This window comes from Nyctereutes procyonoides, unplaced genomic scaffold, assembly GCF_905146905.1.
Source record: "Nyctereutes procyonoides isolate TBG_1078 unplaced genomic scaffold, NYPRO_anot_genome, whole genome shotgun sequence".
Classification (NCBI taxonomy): domain Eukaryota; kingdom Metazoa; phylum Chordata; class Mammalia; order Carnivora; family Canidae; genus Nyctereutes; species Nyctereutes procyonoides.
This window is the reverse complement of record NW_026575121.1, coordinates 61,374,779-61,399,423: the sequence shown is the minus strand read 5'-3', so window position 1 is coordinate 61,399,423 and position 24,645 is coordinate 61,374,779. Positions and strand designations below refer to the sequence as shown.

At 44.0% G+C, this 24,645-nt stretch overlaps 2 protein-coding genes across 6 annotated transcripts in view; one reads left to right on the top strand and one right to left on the bottom strand.

The window, feature by feature from the left end:
- The first annotated feature begins 1,107 nt into the window (after positions 1-1,107).
- CHAMP1 (chromosome alignment maintaining phosphoprotein 1) lies at positions 1,108-17,255 on the top strand. Of its 2 annotated transcripts, none has more exons than XM_055336072.1 (3): positions 1,108-1,246; positions 5,017-5,138; positions 12,399-17,255. In XM_055336072.1, the coding sequence occupies exon 3, from the start codon at positions 12,453-12,455 to the stop codon at positions 14,925-14,927; it is 2,475 nt and encodes an 824-aa protein (XP_055192047.1). In that variant the 5' UTR covers positions 1,108-1,246; positions 5,017-5,138; positions 12,399-12,452; the 3' UTR covers positions 14,928-17,255. The 2 variants fall into 2 exon arrangements, with proteins under 2 accessions (XP_055192047.1, XP_055192048.1); XM_055336073.1 differs by lacking the exon at positions 1,108-1,246 and adding an exon at positions 1,883-2,042 and having other exon boundaries at positions 12,399-15,954.
- UPF3A (UPF3A regulator of nonsense mediated mRNA decay) overlaps positions 10,125-24,645 on the bottom strand; it is a 51,912-nt gene continuing 37,391 nt past the window's right edge. For all 4 annotated transcript variants that reach the window (XM_055336078.1, XM_055336074.1, XM_055336075.1 and 1 more), the window contains one exon: positions 10,125-11,554. In XM_055336078.1, coding sequence (XP_055192053.1) covers positions 11,440-11,554 — 115 coding nt within the window. In that variant the 3' untranslated portion in view covers positions 10,125-11,439. The remainder of the gene's footprint in view (positions 11,555-24,645) is intronic.

The window sequence follows — 24,645 nt, the reverse complement described above, 5'->3', positions numbered from 1 at the left end:
ATTTCCCAAGGTCAACATGACCTGCGAAACCCTCAGGGCAGGGGCTCTATTTCTGCCCCAGCACACACTGTACCTCTGCTTCGTTTACAGAAAATGACCAAAAAGGGCCATTCTGACCAGAAAAGATAAGTAAGATACTTCTTGGGTTCCCGTTAAGATCAAGGTCATACAGCCCTGCCTGTACTAGAAGCGTAAAGTCTGCAACTTCCTGAAATGTCTACTAACTCGTCACTTTCGGTGTCACGTCTGTGACCCTACACCACGCGTCGTCCCCCGGCGGGGCACGGCCCCCTAGGGAAGACCCCACCCCGCGCAGCTGTCCTCATTTGGACTCGAATAAAATTCTCTTCGTAAAGAGCTTCCAAAACGTCCGTTCCCTCCACCTCGCCAGAGGCCCGGCCCCGGCCCCGGGTCGCGGGCGCCCCGGTCGCCCCGGTCGCCCCCGCCACACCGCCGTCACGCCCGGGCAGGCGCCTCCAGCCGCCCGCGGAGCACCGCCGAAAAACACGACTCAAAGCTTTTCCATCTTTGATTTTGGGGAGAGTTTTCTTCTGAAGCTATTAAGTCTAATCACATTTAGATTTCGACGGCTCTGCCACACAAGCAAAACTCCGGAAATGCCCTAAAATGCGCCCGTGACTCCGTAAACGCTGTAGGAACCAGCCAAGCCCCAAAGCACGGCCTCCACCCTCCGCGGAAGGGCGATCGGGCAGGAGGGCGGCCCGACGCGGAGGCCCGCGCCGACGGGAGCCGAGGCGGCTGCAGGCGCGCAGGCGCCTCGGCCGGCCGCGCGGGGCCTGCGGGCCCAGCCCCGTCCCAGCGCTCAGCAGAAGCAAGAAGCAGGGCGCTGGGCGTCAGAAAGAGCCCCGGCCGCTCCGGAGGCCCAGCCGCACCCGACAGCCAGTCCGAGGACCAGGCACCGTGGGGGGCGGGCCGGGCGCGTCACTTCCGGGGGCGGGGCGGACTGCGCCGCGCGCCTGCGTACTCCCGGCCTAGCGGCGCCCGGCGATCGGCGGCCGCACTGGGCCGCGCCGGAGGCCGCGGGGCGCCCAGCTCGCTTCCCATCAGCCCCCGCCGCTCCTCCCGCGGCGGCGCGCACGTCCGCGCGCTCGCAGCCCGCGCCTGCGCCGAGCCAGCCGCCATTCGGGAGGCCGCCGCGCCGCAGGGCCTCGCGGAGCAGCCCGGGACTGCGAGCAGCCCGGCTCGCCCAGTCCTCCTCGGGTGTGGACGTCGCCGCGGCCCACCGGTGAGGAGCGGGGCGGGCGGGCGGGCGGGCCGGGGTGTCGTCCGGGCTGGGACGCCCTCGCCGGCTCGGGTCCTTCTGAAGAGGCCCGCCCGGGGCGTGCGCCGAGGAGCGGCCTGCGCCGAGCCCGCCGGCGAGGTGGGCCTCGGGCTGGGAGGCGAGCCCCGCGGCGTCGGCGGGTGGCGGGAAGCGCAGCGCGAGACCCCTCGGGGAGGCCCGGCCCGGCCCGCCCCGCCCCGCGGAGGAGGCACGCGCCCCACTTCGATTCAGGACGCGCTCTCGCTGCCCCCGGTCGGCGCGGGCTTTTGTCCTTGTTGCTGCCGGGACGCGAGCCGGGCAGCCCCGACGGGAGCCGGCCGGGGCTGGTGCCCACAGTGTGCGCGGAGAGCGGCCCCTCGGCGACGCGAGAGCCCGGCTTGCACGCGGCCGCGGGACGTCGGTCCGCTCGGAGGAAGCGCGGGGACGGCCCGGGAGCACCTCTCGGGGTGCGCGTCCGCCGGCGGTTGGGGGACGCAGACCCGAGCGTGTGCCGCCGCACTGCCACGGGGCGGCTCCGCCGGGGGGGGGGGGCGCCGAGCCAGCCGCGAGCCGAAGAGCCGAAACAGGGACCACAGCAGGCAGCTTCGTTCAGAGTAGCCAAAGGGGGAAGTCCCCCGAGTATCCATCGAGAGGTGCACAGAAAGTCGGTCGTGGCTTTTGCGGTGGAATGCGATTCGGAGTCGAGAATAAACACGATTCCAGTACCTGCTGTGGCGTAGACGTGGGGAGCGAAGTCAGCCAGACACAAAAGGACACACGTGTGAGTGCCCTCACGGGGCCCGAAAACGGAATAGAGATTACCGGGGGCTAGTGGGGGTGGGGGAGGCGGGGGATTACCGGTCACTGTTTGTGCTCTTGAAAAGTCATGGAAACGGGTAATGAGGATGGCTGTACAGCCTTGTGATGTACTTAATGCCACTGAATTGTGCTTTTGAAAATTAGAATGGTAAGTTTTGTTGCATTTTACCATAATTTTTTAAATGCATGGGGGGGGGCACCTGGGTGGTGCGATCCGTTGAGTCGCCCACCCTTGGTGTAGGCTCAGGCCATGGTATCTTGGGTCCTGCAGTAGTGCTCTCTGCCCAGTACAGAGTCTGCTTGTCCCTGTCCTTTTCTCTCAAGTAAATACATAAAATCTGAAGAAGAAGAAGAAGAAGAAGAAGAAGAAGAAGAAGAAGAAAAAAAAAAACCCAAAAGTCTGAGAAAAGGCAAAACCACAGAGACAGTAACAAGAGCAGTGGTTATGAGGAGCACAAGGAACTGTTACAGCTGTGAAATTATTCTGTTCCATTCTGTAATGCTGGGTATGTGACACTGTTTGTGGAAACCCGTAGGCCAGGACAACAGGTTAGGTGACCTCTAACTAAACTTCACTTTAGTAAATTTTTCAGCATTCCTTCTTCAGTACTAACAAGTATACTAATACAGTATGTTAGTAATAGAAGTTGTGTGCACAAGAGGAAAGAAGTAAATGAAAGTAGAGAACTTTCCCTTTTTAAAAAAAAAGAATTTTTTTGAAGTAGGGAACTTTGGATTTTTTCTGTTGGATAGGAGATAGGTGTGATGTGGTGGACCCACAAACTACTTAGAACCTTTCTTAGGAACAGCATGTAGTCTGTAGAGGCAGGAAGTAGGATGAGAGAAACTTGTTAGTGTGGACACTGTAGAGTTACTTTCTTAGTTAGGCTTAGGAGCTCTGAAATTTAGGGTGGGAAATGGCTAGAATCTTAAAGCTGGAAGGAATCTCAGTGTCCGGCGTCTACCCAGGAGCTGAATTCTGCAGCATGCTGATGGGAAAGACCTCATGGTATTTCAGCAAAGGTCCAGAATCAGGCATCCTCTGACCTTCCTAACTGTTGTGATCCCAAGCACTTTTCTCCATCAGCATCAGTTTTCTCAATTCTAAAGTGGAGAGTTTAGACTCAAGTCGTCTGACGATCCTTTCAGTCCTATACTGACCATTGGCTTGTGGTTATGGAGGGCTCTTAACCTGGGAAAGCAACTCATTCTAGTCCATGATTGAGTAGTTTGTAAAACTTTTTCTTAAGCTGGAATCTGTTTACCTGCTGGCTTCCACTTGTTGCTTCTAGGATACCTTACATATTACCCATAATTCTTCCACTTGAAATTAGTCATTTTCTGTACTCAGAAAAGACATGTTTTTAAAGACTACCTGCCATCCTGGTTGCTTTCTTTTGCATGTTGCCTAGTATTCTGAACTCATCCTTCCTGCCCAGAGCTGGAGACAGTGATCCACTGGGACATTCTGTCTGACGTAGATGATGGAGTGCAGTTCTCTGTCGATTCGTATTACTGATTTTGTCCATTACACTAGCTTGTCAAGATCTTCTAGGTTCTAGTGTATTAGTTTAGTCAAGATATATTAGAAAGAACCTAGGTAGATGACAGAACATTAATCTCGTCCTTTGTGAGATGCTGATTACTTGCTTCATCTTGAGTAAATTACTTAATGTCTAGGTTTGAATTTCTCAGCCATAAATTGAAGTTTCAAAGTAGATGATCCCTGAGGTCTTTCTGCTCTGAATCACAGTGATTTGTAAACTAGATGGTAGCACAGGTCTCTTCTAGTTTTAAAGTCCTATGAATCTAAGATCAAGTCTCTAGTCTTCATGATGGGATGTTTAGAGGTAACGAACAGATACTTTCTGAGCATATACCATGTGCCAAGAATGTGCAAGGGTTACAGGGGTGAACAGGTACTCCCTGCCCTCTGAGAGCCAGACTTGTAGTGCCGGAGAGTAATGGCTACATGGAAGGTGTGCACACAAAGAGAGTTGGGGAGGGTGTTGGCCATTGTTTTTTAGGAAGTAATTCTTCCTAAAGGATGGAGAAACTTGCCCGATGGCCGAGTGTGTAAACTTACCATGCCAGGGAGTATAAAGTAGAGGAAATGCCTGTGTGAAAGTCCAGAGGCTAGGTTTGTATTTAAAGAAATGAAGTCCAGTCAGGGGACAGATTGTGAAGGGCTATATATACCGTGGTTTTGTCTTCTGTAGGTGTTGGGGATATTTTGAGGAACTGTGAGCAGGCCAATGGCATTAGGTTGTATTTGGAAGATGACTGGAAACAGTATGGCGATTGGATGGCGAGGAAGTAAGGCTAGAGAGGCACAGACAGCACAGCTATCCACATTACAGCTTGACCATGGGTAGAGTGGTGTGCTGTACACTATCGCCTGGCTTGTTCGTGGCCAGTTTTGTTCTTGCTATTCAAGTCAACAGCTTACCCGGACCCTGACACATTCTCTGAAATCCATGTTTGAAGAGGCTGTGCAGTCACTGGAGCACCACTGTCCTTCCTTATCCTCTGATGCCTCTTCCTTCTTTGCCCCTTGGTCCTGTGGACAATCTTGTCCCTTCCTCACTACCTGTTACTTTACTGCTCTGCAGTGTAGTGTGGTGGATAACGGACAAAACATCAGCTGCTCCTGTATCCTGTGGTCTCGGCAGCTGAAGTGAGACGATGAATCTGAGTGCTGTGGTTATAGACCAGGGTTCAGGATTCGGTCCTGGATTTTAAAGTGGAATAAGATGTGGGTGGTGTCATTGGTAGTATCCATGGATATCTTTGGTATTATTTCATTAAAGCAAGTGGATTGACCCCTGTCACTGTTGGCAGGGAGCAGGTCAGCAAGAGAAATAGGCAGAGTTCTTTTGCATAGATTATCACAGAAATGTAGTTTTGATTACGGTTCCTTTATTCTTTTTTTCCAGGTCCATCTTCTCATCCTTGTTCTTCACGTACTACAAACTATTTTCTATAATTAACTCAGAAGCCATGTAGACTTGCTTGCCCTTTGAAGACATACTTTCAAGGCTTCTAGGAAGATAAACTGGTAAGTCTACCAGAGGAAGTATTGTTGGTCTTTATTTCTTCCCTGCTCTAAGGGGAATTGGCCTGGATTTATAGTGTTATTTTACCAGCTTTACTTTGCATATTGTTTTTGTTTGCTTTATAACAATTAGGAGAGTATGTTTAAGATGTGAAGTGCTTACACCTAAGGAAAATCTACAAAAGCATATATGTGCATACATAATGATGCATGAAGATGTGACAGGTATGCATATATATGACAGAGTTTGGGGTTTGAGAAGTGAATTTTAAACAGTTCTTTAAAAAATTTTTTTGAGTAAGGGGTTACTAGGGTCTGATAATGAGGCTGGGAAATAGACACTTTGAGACTGGCCAGAAGAGTTGATGGTAAGAAGAGGAAATAGGGAGGGGCAGGTGAGGGAGATGGGAAACACCCAAGTCTAAGGAGCCATCGGATTTAACACAGATTGAGAGGGAGCAGGATCTGTGAGGAACTGATTGGCACTCCATGGAGGGTGAGAGAGCTGATGATTTAACATGCAGCAGTTAAGGACAAAAGGAATCCAAGCTGAGGTGGCTGGGGGCCACTTGGAGGCAAAAGCAGCAGGAATTAGGGCAAGTGGTATTCATCAAAGAAAACTAATTGGGGATCCCTGGGTGGCACAGTGGTTTAGCGCCTGCGTTTGGCCCAGGGCACGATCCTGGAGTCCCGAGACCAGGTCAGGCTCCAGGCATGGAGCCTGCTTCTCCCTCCTCCTGTGTCTCTGCCTCTCTCTCTCTCTCTCTCTCTCTCTCTCTCTCTCTCTCTCTCTCTTTGTGTGTGTGTGTCTATCATTCATAAATAAATAAATAAATAAATAAATAAATAAATAAATAAATAAATAAATCTTTAAAAAAAGAAAGATAAACTAATTTACAGAAGCAGCAACAAAATGTAGGGTTAGTGTAAAATTTCCAGAGAGGCAAGAAACAGAGATACAGCCAATGGAAAGTAGAAGTAAGCAGAAATAGTGGTAGAGTTTTGCCTATAGAAAGCAACCACAAGGGGAATCCCTGGGTGGCTCAGCGGTTTAGTGCCTGCCTTTGGCCCAGGGTGTGATCCTGGAGTCTTGGGATCAAGTCCCACATCAGGCTCCTTGCCTGGAGCCTGCTTCTTCCTCTGCCTGTGTCTCTGCCTCTCACTCACTCTCTGTGTCTCTCATAAATAAATAAAATCTTTTTTTTAAAAAAAGGAAAGGAACCACAATTCTTTCATAGGAGTGGGAACAGGGGGTGTGGTTCTCCAGTTGTTGCACTAATGTTAGAGATGTCAATTTATGAGATGTGGTTTTATTTTCTTTTTCATTTGGTAAGTTTGCCAGAAGCATTTTTTTCCCTTAGATTTATTTATTAGCAAGAGAGTGAGAGCATGAGTGGGGAGGGCAGAGGGAGAAGTAGACTCCCCCACTGAGCAGGAAGCCGGTATAGGGCTCCATCCTAGGACACTGGGATAACAACCTGAGCCAAAGGTGGGCTCTTAACCAACTGAGCCACCCAGGCATGCCATGGAAGCATTTTTTAAAAACTTTCCTGATGACAGAATAGTGTGCTCAGTAATTTCTGTAGGAAGAGAACAAAATGCTTTATTCTTACAGTTCATAATCTGATTCCTGCATTATACACTTATTAGGCTTATTGATAACCTCTATTTTATGAACTAGTATTGGTAAAAAGTTGATGAGTTAACATACAGGAAATGAAGAAAGTTGTTGACAGGACTGTACATTAGGCAAAGACAATAGAGAGGTTACTGGTAAGATACTTTCTCCTACTCCACTAGTTTCTTGAGAAGATGGGAAAAGTTTCAGTTTAAGAAACTCAAGTTGTGAAAGTACAAAGTCTATCTTCCTATCATAAATAGGACTTGAGTATATTTCAGATGAGATACTGCGTGCTGGTCAGCCATAACTTTAGCAAGGTCATTGGGCAATATTTACTTACCAGAAACTGAACTATTGGTTAGAGGATGCCCTTGTAGTTTCTAGTATAATAATCATAGCTGACACCGAGGGTTCACCATGAGATACTGTTCTAAATATGCTACAAAATATTAACATCCGATGTAGAGTCCAGGAACCTGAAACATAAGTTCAGCAACCTAACAAAAGCCATATACTGGAACCAGGACTCACTCAAACCCGACAAGCCTGAGGTCTTAACCTCTGTGTCATATATATGCAACTTAGGGTTTATTATACTATAATGATGGCTTTTAATATGTAATGTCCCCCTTATGAACATCCCTTGACTGTTGATTGTGGCCATTTAGGCCAGATGCGGTTATTGAGAAATCGCTGCCTTTTCTTAAAACATTCTTATACTTTTATGAGACACTGGGTTTTAGGTGGATCGTTAACCTACACATTCTTTCTACATGTTATCTTCATTATGTTTGCAAGTTTCAGAGATTTTTTTATTCAGTATTCAGTGACTATATTCTTTTTTTAGTCAGCCCATAGAGCTGACTTTCTGAAACGATTTTCTGAAAGCCAGGATAGTTGCAGGAGCTAATTCTTTCAGAATTCCTGAAGGAGCTAATACTTTCTGAAAAGCACTCGTTTGTTTCCTCAACTGTCTTGTCACCTTTTTATATTTAAACTGCTCCCCCCAAACGCAAATAATAAACCAGTAATATAGGTGATAGAAAACAGTGTTGTAGGCAATAACATCTTCAAGACAAGTTCTCAAAATTAGAAATATTGTCCAGTTTTTTAAGTTATTGTTTCTGAAATTATTAAAGGGGATCCTCTTAATATAAATAAGTATCTCTAATCTGTATTGTAGTTTGAGGAGCAGTAACCTGGAAGGAATACATTTTGACCCTGTAATTACTGTTAGCACAGAGCACATTAAATGCTCTTGGTGGTAGCTGATACTTCTGGTGAAGGATAGGACAGGGACGCCAGGGTGGCTCAGCGGTTTAGCACCTGCCTTCATGCCCAGGACATGCTCCCAGGGTTCTAGGATCAAGTTCCACATCAGGCTCCCTGTATGGAGCCTGCTTCTCCCTCTGCCTGTGTCTGCTCCCCGCTGCCCCCTCCCCCCGTCTCTTATGAATAAATAAATAAAATCTTTATTTTTTTTGTAATAATAAATTTATTTTTTATTGGTGTTCAATTTGCCAACATACAGAATAACACCCAGTGCTCATCCCGTCAAGTGCCCCCCTCAGTGCCCGCCACCCAGTAACCCCCACCCCCCGCCCTCCTCCCCTTCCACCACCCCTAGTTCATTTCCCAGAGTTAGGATCTTCCATGTTCTGTCTCCCTTTCTGATATTTCCTACCCATTTCTTCTCCCTTCCCTCTATTCCCTTTCACTATTATTTATATTCCCCAAATGAATGAGACCATATAATATTTGTCCTTCTTCGATTGACTTACTTCACTCAGCATAATACCCTCCAGTTCCATCCACGTCGAAGAAATGGTGGGTATTTGTCATTTCTAATGGCTGAGGAATATTCCATTGTATACATAAACCACATCTTCTTTATCCATTCATCTTTCGATGGACACCGAGGCTCCTTCCACAGTTTGGCTACTGTGGACATTGCTGCTAGAAACATCGGGGTGCAGGTGTCCCGGCATTTCATTGCATCTGAATCTTTGGGGTAAATCCCCAGCAGTGCAATTGCTGGGTCGTAGGGCAGGTCTATTTTTAACTCTGAGGAACCTCCACACAGTTTTCCAGAGTGGCTGCACCAGTTCACATTCCCACCAACAGTGTAAGAGGGTTCCCTTTTCTCCGCATCCTCTCCAACATTTGTGGCTTCCTGCTTTGTTAATTTTCCCCATTCTCACTGGTGTGAGGTGGTATCTCATTGTGGTTTTGATTTGTATTTCCCTGATGGCAAGTGATGCAGAGCATTTTCCCATGTGCATGTTGGCCATGTCTATGTCTTCCTCTGTGAGATTTCTCTTCATGTCTTTTGCCCATTTCATGATTGGATTGTTTGTTTCTTTGGTGTTGAGTTTAATAAGTTCTTTCTAGATCTTGGAAACTAGCCCTTTATCTGATGTTATTTGCAAATTATCTTCTCCCATTCTGTAGGTTGTCTTTTAGTTCTGTTGACTGTATCCTTTGCTGTGCGAAAGCTTCTTACCTTGATGAAGTCCCAATAGTTCATTTTTGCTTTTTCTTTTGCCTTCGTGGATGTATCTTGCAAGAAGTTACTGTGGCCAAGTTCAAAAAGGGTGTTGCCTGTGCTCTCCTCTAGGATTTTGATGGACTCTTGTCTCACATTTATAGATCTTTCATCCATTTTGAGTTTATCTTTGTGTATGGTGCAAGAGAGTGGTCTAGTTTCATTCTTCTGCATGTGGATGCCCAATTTTCCCAGCACCATTTATTGAAGAGACTGTCTTTCTTCCAGTGGATCGTCTTTCCTCCTTTATCGTATATTAGTTGACCATAAAGTTCAGGGTCCACTTCTGGGTTCTCTATTCTGTTCCATTGATCTATGTGTCTGTTTTTGTGCCAGTACCACACTGTCTTGATGAACACAGCTTTGTAGTACAACCTGAAATCTGGCATTGTGATGCCCCAGATATGGTTTTCTTTTTTAAAATTCCCCTGGCTGTTTGGGGTCTTTTCTGATTCCACACAAATCTTAAAATAGTTTGTTCTAACTCTCTGAAGAAAGTCCATGGTATTTTGATAGGGATTGCATTAAACGTATAAATTGCCCTGGGTAACATTGACATTTTCACAATATTCATTCTTCCAGTCCATGAGCATGGAATATTTTTCCATCTCTTTGTGTCTTCCTCAATTTCTTTCAGAAGAGTTCTATCATTTTTAAAGTATAGATCCTTTACAGGGTTCTGGGATCAAGTTCCACATCAGGCTCCCTGTATGGAGCCTGCTTCTCCCTCTGCCTGTGTCTGCTCCCTGCTGCCCTCCCCCCACCCCCCCACCCCCTGTCTCATGAATAAATAAATAAAATCTTTAAAAAAAAAAAAAAGGAAGTGCAAAGGGGCTTCTGACTTCCTGGACACAAATGCAAATCTCGCCTTCCTTAAAAAAAAAAAAAAAAGAAGGATAGGACATAATTTAATGAGAAAAGACTTTGTGATCCACTTGGATAAACTCATCAGCTGTGTTACAGAATCTGTTTTGGCAGCTGTTGAGTTCACATGCTGAGAAGAGCATACAAGATGGAAATGGTAGAGAATAGAAGAGTCCAGGGGTGCCTGGCTGGCTCAGTTGGAAGAGCATGTGATTCTTGATTTCAGGGTTGTGAGTTCGAGCCCTGTTTTGAAGATAGAGATTGCCTAAAAAAAAATTTTAAAAAGAAAGACTAGAATCCAGAATGGATTTAACAACACAAAATTGAGTAAATGCAAAATGGAACATTACATATCAGTGAGGAAAAGGGTTGCAGAGACCACTGAATTGTCGTTTGGGATGAAAAAATAGGCTGAATCCCTATCTCCCTCCTTTTACCAGATAAAGTAAAAATATAAATGTAAGGGGGTGCCTGGGTGGCTCAGTCGGTTAAGTGTCTGACTCTTGGTTTTCGCTCAGGTCATGATCCCAAGGTTGTGAGATAGAGCCCCATGTTGGGCTGTCTCACCCTGGGCATGGAGCCTGCTTAAGGTTCTCTCTTTCCCTCTGTCCCTTTCCCTCCCTCAAAAAAGTACAAATGTAAGAAGAATGAAATCCTCAAAATCATAGTAAAAAAGTATTGACTGCTTTAAAAAGTATCAGAATAGGAAAGCATAATTTATAACAATCGTAAGGAAGACACCTTTAAGTTTTTAATTTTTCCATAAACCAGTTGTGTGTGAAAAAGCGCACATATATATACATATACGTACCATAAGTCAAGAGACATGATAAACTATGAAAATATTTTCAATAAAAGAGCTGATTTCTTTTATGCATACTGTTTACAAATAATTAAAAGGAGAAGGCACATCCTACAAAAGAAATACACAGGGCTAACAAGGGAAATTTTCTCTCTTTCATATTAAAGTAAAGTACCTTAAAACAATGCTGAGACTCCAATTTTCACCCAAGAAGTGGCAAAGATTAGAAGTTTAATAATTCTCAGTATTGGTGAGGGAGTTGGGGAATTGTCCACGGTATATACACTTGTTGATTGGTACATAATAGTATTGTAACTTTTCGAGACTTCTGTGAAATCTGTCAATTATAAATGTAAATCACCTTTGGCTCGGTAATTCACTTCTAGGAATTTTCTCTTCAGAAATACCCTCATACTCAAGATATGCACAAGAAGATTTAGTGCTTGCTCTCTGTATAAGTAGAAACAGAACTCTAGGTAGAAACACAGAAACTTGGCCTTCTTTGGTTTCTAGAATCACTGAAACTCCACTTCTCACCGTGAAGCCTCAGGAGCTGGTCTTCTTTCTCCTGAAGCATCTTCTCTTCCCTAAATGAAAACAAGTTGCAGAGCAGTGTGTTTAATATCCCATTTTTAGCTATAAGCTCCTGTTACTTTTTACCACCCTAGAAGACTTGCTTAAACTTTTAAAAAGTCATAATTACTGACAAGTTCCTGCCTTAAGGGTTAGTCATCTCTCTGAATTGCCCTTTGCTAGGCAAACTCCTTTACATCATTCAGAATCAATGCCTGAGCATCTTTCCTTGACAGCCTTCTCTACGTTCACAGTTGGTTTTGCACCTAATGTAACCACCATAGTACAAGACACCTCTTTTTTTTTTTAAGACACCCTTTAAACCCTAGAAAAGCAGGGCACAAAAAATAATTCATTTATGAAATGAATGAATGAAATACTTTATATTAGGTGGGATAAAACATTACAGAATAATTTGATATTTTTTAAAAGCCACCTTTTCATAATTTTAGTTAAAGTATTTCTGAAGTGGATCTAAACTGCCTAGCTTTAATTTTGATGTTGGCTCAGCTTTATATGTTGACAGCTTGTTCATTCCAGATTTCACAGTCAGGCTGTAAGGCATGTGCTAGGTGATTCTGGGATCAAGCTTGGGTCACTGGCAGTCCTATTACTGGGGTAAGGCACCTCTGAACCTATTTCTTCATCTGCAAATAAAAGTAATACTGAGTCATAGTGTTAGGAAGATTAAAAATTAGTTCATTCTCTCTTTTCTCTTTAAAATCTCTATTAAGGTATTATCTGATAAATGTACATGCCATATGAGACTTAAAATTATGCAGGTTTAGAATGGACAGAGAACAGCACTTTATTCAAAATTAGGTTCCCTGAAAATAATTAATTTCTACTTTGTTGCAGCACTGTTGAAAGTTTTTAAAGAATATAATCGTGTGTGTTGTGACAGAGAGAGAAATGGAAGTATTCCAGGAAGTCCGTAAACCATCATCACGTTTGGAGTGTGACCACTGCAGTTTTCGAGGCACAGATTATGAAAATGTGCAAATCCACATGGGTACCATCCATCCAGAATTTTGTGATGAAATGGATGCTGGTGGGTTAGGTAAAATGATTTTTTACCAGAAAAGTGCAAAGCTGTTTCACTGCCATAAGTGCTTCTTCACCAGCAAGATGTACTCTAATGTGTACTATCACATTACATCCAAACATGCAGGCCCAGAGAAGTGGAATGAGAAACCAAAAAATCCAGTAAGCAAAGAAACAGATCCTGGGAAAAGCCCTCCTCTTCCTGAGCACCAGAAAATGTCCTCAAATTCAGCAGAACTCCCCAAACCTATACCTGCTCTTTCCATAGAAACACAGAAACTTGGCCCGATTTTGTCTCCAGAATCACCAAAACCTACACCTCTCACTTCCCTAGAGCCTCAGAAGCCTGGCCCTGTTGTTTCTCCTGAGCCACAGACACCCTCTCTTCCTTCTCCTGAGGCTCCAAAATCTGCCTCTGTTTCTTCTCCTGAACTTCCAAAACCAGTCCCTCTTGTTTCTGAATCTCAGAAACCAGTCCCTGTTCCTTCTCCAGAACCGCAGAAACTTGGTCCTATATCTCCTGAGCCAGTAAAGGCCACTCTTGTTAATCCTAAACCTCAAAAACACTCCCATTTCACAGAAACATTGGGGCCACCTTCAGGCTCATCTCCAGAGTCACCAGTTTTAGCTGCTTCTCCAGAACCTTGGGGTCCATCCCCAACTGCATCTCCAGAGTCTCGGAAGCCAGCCCGGACTATCTCCCCTGAGCCAAGGAAGCCATCCCCATCGGAATCTCCTGAACCTTGGAAGCCATTCCCTGCTGTCTCTCCAGAGCCCAGGAGACCAGCCCCAGCTGTGTCACCAGGTTCTTGGAAGCCAGGGCCACCTGGGTCCCCGAGGTCTTGGAAATCTAGTCCTTCAGCATCATCGGGACCTTGGAAGCCAGCTAAACCTGCTCCATCTGTGTCTCCTGGTCCTTGGAAGCCAATTCCTTCTATCTCACCTGGACCATGGAAACCAACTTCCTCTGTGTCCCCCGCATCCTGGAAGTCTTCATCGGTTTCACCTGGTTCCTGGAAGTCTCCCCCTGCGTCTCCTGAGGCGTGGAAGTCTGGCCCACCAGAACTCCGAAAGACAGCTCCCACCTTGTCACCTGAACATTGGAAGACAGTTCCCTCAGTGTCCCCTGAGCTTCGTAAAGCAGGACCTCCCTTGTCTCCTGAACTTCGCAAACCAGGCCCACCATTGTCCCCAGAGATCCGCAGTCCAGCAGGATCTCCAGAGCTCAGAAAACCTTCAGGGTCTCCAGAGCTTTGGAAGCTTTCTTCTGATCAGCGAAAAACTTCTCCTGCTTCACTTGATTTTTCCGAGTCCCAGAAGAGTTCCCGTGGTGGTTCCCCAGACCTTTGGAAGTCTTCCTTTTTTATTGAACCTCAAAAACCTGTCTTCCCTGAGACCCGGAAACCTTCTGGACCATCTGAGTCCCCTAAAGCAGGTTCCGATATCTGGAAGCCTGTTCTCTCTCTTGATACTGAACCTAGAAAACCGGTCTTGTTTTCTGAGCCCACCAAAACAGCCCCTCCAGCTTCTCCTGAACCACGAAAACGTGCTCTTTTTCCAGAGCCCCGGAAACATGCCCTTTTCCCTGAACTTCCTAAATCTGCTATCTTCTCAGAGTCTCAGAAGGCAGTTGAGCTTGGTGATGAACTACAGACAGATGCCATAGATGATCAAAAGTGTGATATTTTGGTTCAAGAAGAACTACTAGCTACACCTAAAAAACTCTTAGAAGACACTTTATTTCCTTCCTCAAAAAAACTCAAGAAAGACAACCAAGAGAACTCAGATGCTGAGCTTAGTAGCAGTGAGTATATAAAAGCAGATTTAGATGTGATAGACAGCAAGGGCCAAGAATCAAGCAGTGATCAAGAGCAGGTAGATGTGGAATCTATTGATTTCAGTAAAGAGAACAAAATGGATATGACTAATCCAGAGCAGTCCAAAAATGTGTTACAATTTACTGAAGAGAAAGAGGCTTTTATCTCTGAAGAAGAGATTGCAAAGTATATGAAGCGTGGAAAAGGAAAGTATTATTGCAAAATTTGTTGCTGTCGAGCTATGAAAAAAGGTGCAGTTTTGCATCATTTGGTTAATAAACATAATGTTCATAGCCCTTACAAATGTACAATTTGTGGAAAGGCTTTTCTTTTGGAATCTCTCCTTAAAAATCATGTAGCAGCCCATGGGCAGAGTTTACTTAAATGTCCACGTTGTAATTTTGAATCAAATTTCCCAAGAGGCTTTAAAAAACATTTAACTCACTGTCAAAGCCGGCATAATGAAGAAGCAAATAAAAAGCTAATGGAAGCTCTTGAACAGCCACTGGAGGAGCAGCAAATTTGATTTTTACATGGTGTGGATATGTGATCTACAAAGTTTGTTGAAACTGTAAAGCATAGTTAATAGCATAGTTGGATCAGTAGATGTTGATGTGTATGGTGTATTGTGTTTAATTGTCTCAGTAGTGTTACAGAGAATAAGCATTTGGTTCTTTTTTTCATGGTCTCTGTTTATGTGACTATCTTGTAAGTCAATAAATTCATAACTGTATTCCAGATGTATAAAATTTCTCTAATTCCTTTTAAATATATTTGAATAATATGAAAATGTAGGTGGTCCACTTAACAATCAATAGCAAGTTGTACTCAATTTGAAACATCTAATCAAAGTGTCTGTATCTTTTTTTTGTGGAACTAACTCCAGACAATGGAAATTATTAGTTGGAATGTTTAAGAATTAGGTATGAAAAATTTCAGAAATTTTCTCTTAAATGTATTTTCAGATCATAAAAGTTATTTTGAAGTCCCTATTTGATCATATGAAGTTATTTATAAATCTTGAGCAGTTCTAGATGTTTATTAACTTTTACGTCATGGAAAATTAGAGTCTCAGGGTTGCTGATTTTCTGCTAAAAGATGTAGAGTAAGTTTTAAAAGGTTTGCAGCTTCCTTTAGGAAACTGGGAAAGATGAGTGTGACTTAGGTCTTGTCCTTAGTTGTTTCCTTCTGAGGAGTCTTCCATTCTACATCGCCTTCCCCACCCCACCCCCAGGTCTGGTTCTTCTCTTCCCTGTGAGCCCACACCTATAGATGATCCTTAACCGCCAAATGTGTTAGAACTGCACTTGCTGCTCCTGCGCCTCACACGTCACCTGTGGGGTTTCAGACCTGGTGATGAGTAGGAACTGAGAGTCTTCCAGATTCACAGTAGAAAATTTTTTAAGTAGACATTTCTGTTTGAGAGTATGTCAGTTGTATGTTTTCCACAGTTGTTACCTGTAAATACTTTGTGCCTGTTTGTTGATTATTTTTGTTCTAAACTATTTTGTCAAATGTGTATCAACCAAATTAAAAGCAAAGGCTATCATGTCAGCAGCATCCTCATGTGTGTGTATTCTTTTGTGTAATTTTCATTGTATGACACCCAGATTCCATTATTTCTTGTTCTCCCCGTTCTCAGCATGCTAATTTTCCTATCTGGAGCAGCATTTCCTAAAGCTAGGTTTTCTCAGTTCTGTGGTCAGGTAAGTGAAGGAAATGCCACACTTGGCAGTGTTCCTTGTGGAAGATCCACAACCTGGTGGACTTGTGTAAACAGTGTGAAGCATTTAGTGCCATAAGGATTCTCCTGTGCACCCAAGGGTTGAGAGACTACGTTTATTTAAGCTGTTCCTAGACATTTTTGAACAGTGAGCACTTTTTTTCATAGCCTCCAAAGTAATATGCCAATTGAGAAGACTTAGTGTTTATAGAATACTGGGAAGAACTTACAGGCTCCAGGTCTCACCTCCTGGGTGAGTAGTTAAACTGTCGTCCGTTTATATTGGGTCCCTTCAGAACAAGCTTCCAGTACTGGCATTTCCTTCTAGGCCAGCAAGTAGGACAGGTAGGGTTCCTTGGATAAGACAGTCCTGTTCTCATCAATGCTGGCTTGATTAAAATTATGACGAACATACAAAGGTGTTGAGCATGCAAAAACCGTTTTGAAGCCTGCAGTCTCAAACCAGCTGTGTTATGTGTGACATTTACTTAGGACTTTACACTTTTGGTGCACACTTCTCACAGAACCCTTCCTAGACCTTTTCAAGGTGGAGCCAACTACATCCCCTGACTTGCTATCTCGTGGGTTTTTTCATAATACAGAGGATATGATGCTGAAGATGCACAAATAGTTTTGGCCTTTGGTTAAGCCACTGTGTTCTTGGCCTCACTTCATTTGTGGCTTTCTACTTTTTTTTTTCTTTTACGTCTCAGATCAGGATAATCTAATACTTTTTTTTTTTTTTTAAACCTTGGCAATTTGCTTCCTGTACAGTCACATGCCTCTAGTCATTGTGACCCTGTCTACATTTTCATTTTCTTACTTTCCTATGTAATTATAACTATTTTAAATAAACTCAGTCCAATGATTTTCTATAATATGAGAAATTCTATAAATAGAAAATTAGAAAATTGTAAGAAATATGTATCATCTTTCACTCAACATTCATGGACCTGATAACCACTATATTTTAGGTGTCCTACTTCCTTTTCATTAATTGGACTCTTACCTGAACTGGGATGTCTTTTTTTTTCTTTTTTTCTTTTTTTTTTATTGAAGTCCAATTTGCCAACATACAGTATAACACCCAGTGCTCATCCTGTCAAGTGCCCTCCTCAGTGCCCGTCACCCAGTCACCCCATCCCCCTCCATTTCCCCTTCTACTACCTCTTGTGAACTGGGATGTCTTTAGCAGATACTGCTTGTTTTGTTTTTTAAGATTTTTTTTTAAGTAATTACTATACCCCATGGGCTTGAATCTACATTTATGTAGAATCTACATTCAAGAGTCACATGCTCTGCCAGTTGAGCCAACCAGACACCACAATGCTTTTTTTTTTATTTTTTTTAATTTTATTTATGATAGTCACAGAGAGAGAGAGAGAGGCAGAGACACAGGCAGAGGGAGAAGCAGGCTCCATGCACCAGGAGCCCGATGTGGGATTCGATCCTGGGTCTCCAGGATCGCGCCCCGGGCCAAAGGCAGGTGCCAAACCACTGCGCCACCCAGGGATCCCTAATATTGGTTGTGGATTCTATAGTTTTGTCTTAGATGAGATTAGAGTGTTGTGGATTCTATTTTGTCTGAAGACATAGAAGGATGCTTGGTTGTGGATTCTATAGTTTTGTCTTAGATGAAGACATAGAAGGATGCTTACCATGTTGGATCTAAGCAAGCAACAAGTTACATGAAATTCAGATGCTTAGAACATAAATTTGTTTTCTTAAATTTCTATAGTTCACTGGGCCAAAGCCAGGGTGTCAGCAGGGAGGCACTAGAAGAGCATCCATTCCCTTTGCTTTGCATTTTCTATCGGCTCATGGTGCCCTTCCTAGCACCTAGCATCTTCCATGTGTTTACACTAGGCCACCCAGATAATCTAAGATGATTTTCCTATTGTAAAGTCCGCTGATTAGCAATCCTAAATCTCCTTTGCCATTTAAACTGCCACAGTCATAAGGCCTGACAATTGGGACCACACCTGGGCTTGAAATTTGGGGTTTTGGTTCCTCTGCTTGGCTTATTGCAAGACAGGTTTCTTCAGCAATACATCTGTTGCCACCTTACTGGTCTAGGCCCTCATCACTGTGTAAATCTATTAGTACAGTAGACTGCTTATAGTGTGGGAACTCAGTGTCAATTCCCATTCACCCTTTACACACTGAAATAAGGTCTCCACAAGACTGATTTTATGTTGCACACTTAAGGTCCAGTTACTAAGGTCTTCTGTTGACAAACCAGACCTTACTCAAGCAACCTTCAAACCCCACTCTGCTCATTGTTTTTTCTTTCCCCAAGAAAATGCTCCCTGTTTCCTATTAAACTGCCACCCTGGGATGCCTGGGTGGCTCAGTTGGTTAAGCCTCAGCTTTCAGCTCAGGTCATGATCTCAGGATCCTGGAATCAAGTCCTGCATTGGGCTTCCTGCTCTGGGGAAGTCGGAGTCTGCTTCTCCCTCTCCCTGTGCCCCTCCCCTCTGCTGAATCTCTCTCTCTGTCTCAAATAGACAAGTCTTTTTTTTTTTTTTTTTGAGTTCAATTTGCCAACATACAGCATTCAAATAGACAAGTTTTAAAAACACACATACAACTGCTACTCACTAAGCAAGCTTAGCACAATTCTCTCCACCTAGGGCTACTCTTCCCAAACTTTTTTATGAACAAGAAAGAATGGGGCATCTGGGTGGCTTAGTGGTTGAGCATCTGCCTTTGGCTCAGGTCATGATCCTGGGGTTCTGGGATCAAGTCCCCACAGCAGGCTCCTTGCAGGGAGTCTGTGTCTTCTGCCTATGTCTCTCTGTGTATCTCTTATGATAAATAAAATCTTTTTAAAAAATTTTTAAGTGAATTGGAGAAAGAAGAGAAAACCCTATACAAATGAATTGGGCCTCTTTTACTGTTGACTCAGTGCAGGAATGCTATGTTTACAAGTTCTCCAGACTAAAACTGAAAAAAAGTTGGGATAGAATAATAAATACATTTCAACACTTTTGATCCTGACCAATTAGTGGCTTAGTTGGCTTGAGCATCATGTTAATTAACTTGCTTCTATCACTAGCTGATCTCTTGCAAATGCTTGTCATGGACCAATAAGAAGACTAGATGAAATACATAGAAGCCTAGTAAATTCTTGATTTGTATAATTGGAAGAGTTAGTTGTAAGTCAAGTGAACAAAAATTGTATTTGAATAAAAAACAGAGAACCCTGGCCCTTCAGTCAGTTCCCAGACTTGAGCTAGTGTACAAACCCAGAACCCTTTGGATGCAGGGGAGTCCTGGTCCCCTTGAGCAAGGACCCAAGTACACTGCCAAAACTTTATAGTTAGCCTTTCTCCTAACCTTCACCCAAGGGACTGATGGCTTTGGAGCAGGACAACTGTGAGCTGAGGAGAGGAAATAGACCCTCAGGGATACCTGGACATGGACTGGACTGGAGTGATCTCAGGAGACCCCAAGTGTCCCTGTGGCCCCTCCATTCCAAGCAGGGGCTCATGCAGATCAGGTTTCCACAGTGTCAGCTCAGGGCTGTCTCAGCTGGCTCTGTGGGCCCATAAACCGTCCTGTGGCTATTGCCCCAGCTTGGAAAGTATATAATTATAGTAGCTATGTTCCATAACTGGCAGTATCCCCACATGGGTTCCCTGGCCTGTGGGGTAAGAGCTATTACAGTGGAAAAGACTAACTGAAAGCCACTAGCCTCTACCTAGGAAAATAGCAAATCAAAGGCAGTCAAGAAGTGAGAATTCTGGGAAGATAAGAGTAGGAAGCACCAGGAATCTGTTCCCCAGGTAGACAACAGTTGCACTGGAGAACCTCTCTGATGTAACCTTGGAACTTCAGTCTCTTGAAAGCTTGCAACTCGCAGGGGAAGGCTTGGACAGTAACTGTTAGCTCTTCACACAGTGGCACCCATCCCCACCCTCGGCCATGTGAGCATCTTGCGCACAACTTGCAGGAGCTAGGGTGGGTAAAAAGGACCCTGTCTTCCAAATGTTAGGGATCCGCACTTTGCTGATTCCTAATTTTGATCAAAGAGGCAAGCAGCCATTCTGGTTGCATCTCCCTCATTGTTGCAATCCCTTCTCCCTCCAGCTGAAATGACTTTCAGGAGATTTAAAGGGCAGGACTCCCACCACCACCACCACCACCACCACCACTACTACCCTACCCCCACCCCAGCCTCAGTTTTGCTTTTCCTCTGGGAAGCCAGATATTAGGACATTAAAAAACAGCTGCATGTACAGGGAAAATTAGAAAGTGGCTATGAATGCCAAAGGAAAGTCTCAGAAGAGACATAAGACATTGTTTATACCTCAGGCTGATCTCAGCACAGAACCTACAATAATAAAATGAAAACAACAAAAAATAGCAAAACCTGGGGAAGGAGGAGACTGATTTCCAGTTACACATTTTAGATTCAAATGTCCAGTGTTTCACAAAATATTACAAGACAAAGACCCATTCAAAGGAAAAAATTTCAGCAGAATCTGTGAGAAAGATTTAATGGCAGATATACTAGACAAAGACTCTAAAACAGTGGTCCTAAAGATGCTCAAAGGACTAAAGAGAGGTGGAGAAAGTCAAGAAAAGGATGTATGGACAAAATGGAAATACTAACAAGGATACTGAAAACCTAAAACCTTCTGGAGCTGAAAATACCACAACTAAATGAAAAATTCACCAGGGGGATTCAGAGGCAGAGAGGAATTCATGAATTTGAAGATAGGACAATGGAAATTATCCAGATTGAGGAACAGAAAGAAAAAGGATTGAAGAATAGTGAGCAGAACCTGAGACATGTAGGACATTACCAAATAGACCAACATACACATTGTGGGCATCCCAGAGAAGGAAGAGAGAAAGGGGAGGAGTGAATATCTTGAAGAAAAAAATGGCTGAAAACTTTGCAAACTTGAGGAAATACATGAATATAAATATCCAAGAAGTTCAACAAACTCCAAGTAGTATGAACTCAAGAGACCCACCCTGAGACACATTATAATCAAACATTTAAAAGCCAAAGAACAAATCTTGAAAGCAATAACAGAAGAAAATTATCACATACAAGGGATCCTCCATGAGAATATGTGCAGATTTCTTATCAAAATTTGTAGGTCAGAAGACACTGGATCAATGCATTAAGAGTACTAAAAGAAAAAAAAACCAAAACCCTGTCAACCAAGAATTCAATATCTGGCAAAACTGTCCTTCAAAAGTGAGGGAGAAATCAAGACATTTCCAGAATAAAAAGCTGAGTGATTCTGTGACCTCCAGTTGTACCCCCTCAGTAAATGCTCAATGGAGTCCTGTAGGGGGACATGAATAGACACTAGACATTACCTCAAAGCCAATATGGAGAAATGAATATCTTCATAAAGGTAAATATATGGGCATTTATAAAAGCTAGTATTATTGTAACTATGGTTTGTAACTGTACTTAGCTAAGTGATTTTTTTAAAAGATTGTATTTATTCATGAGACACACACACACACAGAAGCAGACAGAGGCAGAGGGAGAAGGAGGCTTCCTGCAGGAAGCCTGACATGGAACTCAATCCCAGGACCCCAGGATCATGACCTGAGCCAAAGGCAGATGGTCAACCACTGAGCCACCCAGGCGTCCCTAGCTAAGTGACTTAAAAGATTAACACATATAAAGGAAAAAATGACTACTATAAAACTAGTATTTGTAACTTGGCTTTTAACTCCAAAATTTGTTTTCTACATTACTTAGGAGACTAATGCATTTATTTGTTTTTTTTTTAATGTTTCATTTATTTGTCAGAGAGAGAGCACAAATGAGGGGAGCAGCAGGCAGAGAGAGAAGCAGGGCTCAGCAGGGAGCCCAATGCAGGACTCAATCCCAGAACCTTGAGATCATGACCTGAGTCGAAGGCAGACACTTAACCCACTGAGCCACCAGGCTTCTTGAAACTAACACATTTTTAAAAATTATTAGTTTATGTTTTGGGACACACAGGTATAAAGATGTAATTCTGTGGCATCAACAACCCAAAGGGGCGAGGGGATGGATGGAGTTGTGAAGGAGAGTTTTTCTGCTATAGAAGTTGTGCTTCTATAAATTCAAATTAGAATAACTTTAGGATGTTGATCCCCATGGTAATCACAAAATTGCCAGAGATTACAGGCAAAAGGGAATTAAGGAATTCAAACATTTCACTTAAAAAAAATCAACTACATGCAAAAGAAACAAATACAGGAATGAGGAAAAAAATACATTCCGTATGCCCTATAAGCTACAGGGCATATACAAAACAAATAGCAGAATGTCTCATCTAGTGGATGAGATGGAGACTTCCCACCTTAGCAAAAAAGAACTGGATGAATAGCTGTGGCCTGAGGACCATGAGCCCCCCTTATAAGAGGGAGAAGGAGGGGCAGCCCAGGCCCCCAGAAGGCTATGCTGGTGGAAAGGGGGCTTTTCTCTTCTGCCAGGCAGAGTTGGCTCTGCTGAATGACCACCGAAGGTTCACAGCCAGCAGAGGGTGGCAGGTGGGAACTAACATGGTCTCCTGGCTCCAGAGTGCTCAGCACATTGTAGGCACTCAGTACACACTGGCTGATTACATGAGTGAATGGTCTTTCCACAAACATGCACAGGCTACCAGGAACGTGACGCTGGCCAGCCGAGTTCCTTTATGGAATGTAAGTGACAATGGAAAGTCAACCCTCTTCCATACAGTCTTGTTTGCTCCTGTGAGGCTTGGGGCAGAGAGCACTTTGCTTGGAACAGGATGCTGGGAGAAAAAAAGCTGGTGAGAAAAAAAGCAAGAGTGGTGAGCACAGAAACCACCCTGGCCATGCATACTATTTGTGGTTGTGGAACTCCAGAAGGAGCTCATGACCTCCTCTCTCCTACCCTATGATCTGTATAAGACTAGAAGACAGGCTCCCTCTCCATGCAAGGACTTCCACCACCTGGCCATCACCAAAAGTGAGGTGAGGCACCGGCAAAGCTAAGGACCCACCTTCTTGGACATTACAACTTTAATGCTTGATGAGCACACACCTACTTTCCTACCGGGGATGATGAGCACAGTGGTTGAGAGCTTGGGCTGTGAAGTCAAACCCACATTTGTACCTGCCTCCCTTGTTGAGTGTGTATGTGTGTGCATGCCTGAATGTGACTGAACAAGCTATTATCCTCATGTGCAAAATGGGGCTTACTTGTAGGACTTACCTCATAAGGTTTTTGTGGAGTAAGACAGCACTTAGTAAAGTTACTGGCACACTGAATGTAATTCATAAATACTGGATGTCATTGTTACCTCATGCTCTGATTGAACCGTGCTAATGAGAATTTTGACCACTGGTGGGGCAAGTAATAGTGAAAGATTAAGATTTTATGGCCTACCTCTTCTTTTTTTCTTTTTTTTTAAGATTTTATTTATTCGTGAGAGACACAGGCAGAAAGAGAAGCAGGGTCCCTGTGGGGAGCCCGATGTGGGACTCAGTCCTGGGACCCTGGGACCATGACCTGAGCCAGAGGCAGATGCTCAATCACTGAGCCACCCAGGTGCCCTGGCCTACCTCTTCATGACAATGAGTTGCGAGCCTTTTGTGTCTGCTTCCCAGAGACAGAAGATGAATGAGTCCAACTGAATAGCAAACCCTTTTAAAAGTTGGGTCTTTGTTTTCAGTAAGATTGAAAGAGTTCTCAAATGATAAAACCCTTACAAGTAATATTTGATTATAGATAAGTTGAACACTTGGCCTATAATTTGAAAGAAACTTAAAGAATTAGGTAGTATTTCTATTACAAGACCCCTCTGGTCCCTACTACATCAACATGATCTCAGCAATTAGAACAATGAAAATGAAACACTGGTATAGAACTGTCCAGCATCGGGATCCCTGGGTGGCGCAGCGGTTTGGCGTCTGCCTTTGGCTCAGGGCGCAATCCTGGAGCCCGGGATCGAATCCCACATCGGGCTCCCGGTACATGGAGCCTGCTTCTCCCTCTGCCTGTGTCTCTGCCTCTCTCTCTCTCTGTGACTATCATAAATAAATAAAAAATATATCTTTAAAAAAAAAAAAAAAAGAACTGTCCAGCATCATCTTATTGTATCAGTACAAATAATTCATTCAATTAATCTGTCAGCATATGAACCAAGTGGGAAAAAATCCCCATCTGAGATGATTTTTAAACACTTTATTACTAAAAATTTTAAACATTCATAAAAGTGGAGAGAGTAGTGAAATAGATCCTTACCAGCTTCAACCAGCTTGTGAATATGCTGCGGTTTTTAATTCACAGAGGGATATTGTCAATTCAGGTGCTGTAGCAGACTACCAGTGATGGGCCCCCACAGTGGGAAACTACTGTGCCAGAATGCATGCATGTGTCTGCTTCTCTGGACAGCTTATCTGGAAGTCACAGACAGTTTTCTCTCCACCTAGAACAACTCTCCCAAGAGAGGTGAGGAACATCCACACAGATTTCCAGCTGAGTAAGTAGCAGCAGGGCAAGTGTGGTAGCAGTGGCGGGGGAACACTCTGG

Excerpts from the sequence above, each read along its gene's own strand:
- CHAMP1 (XM_055336072.1), top strand. The coding sequence starts at position 12,453 with ATGGAAGTATTCCAGGAAGTCCGTAAACCATCATCACGTTTGGAGTGT.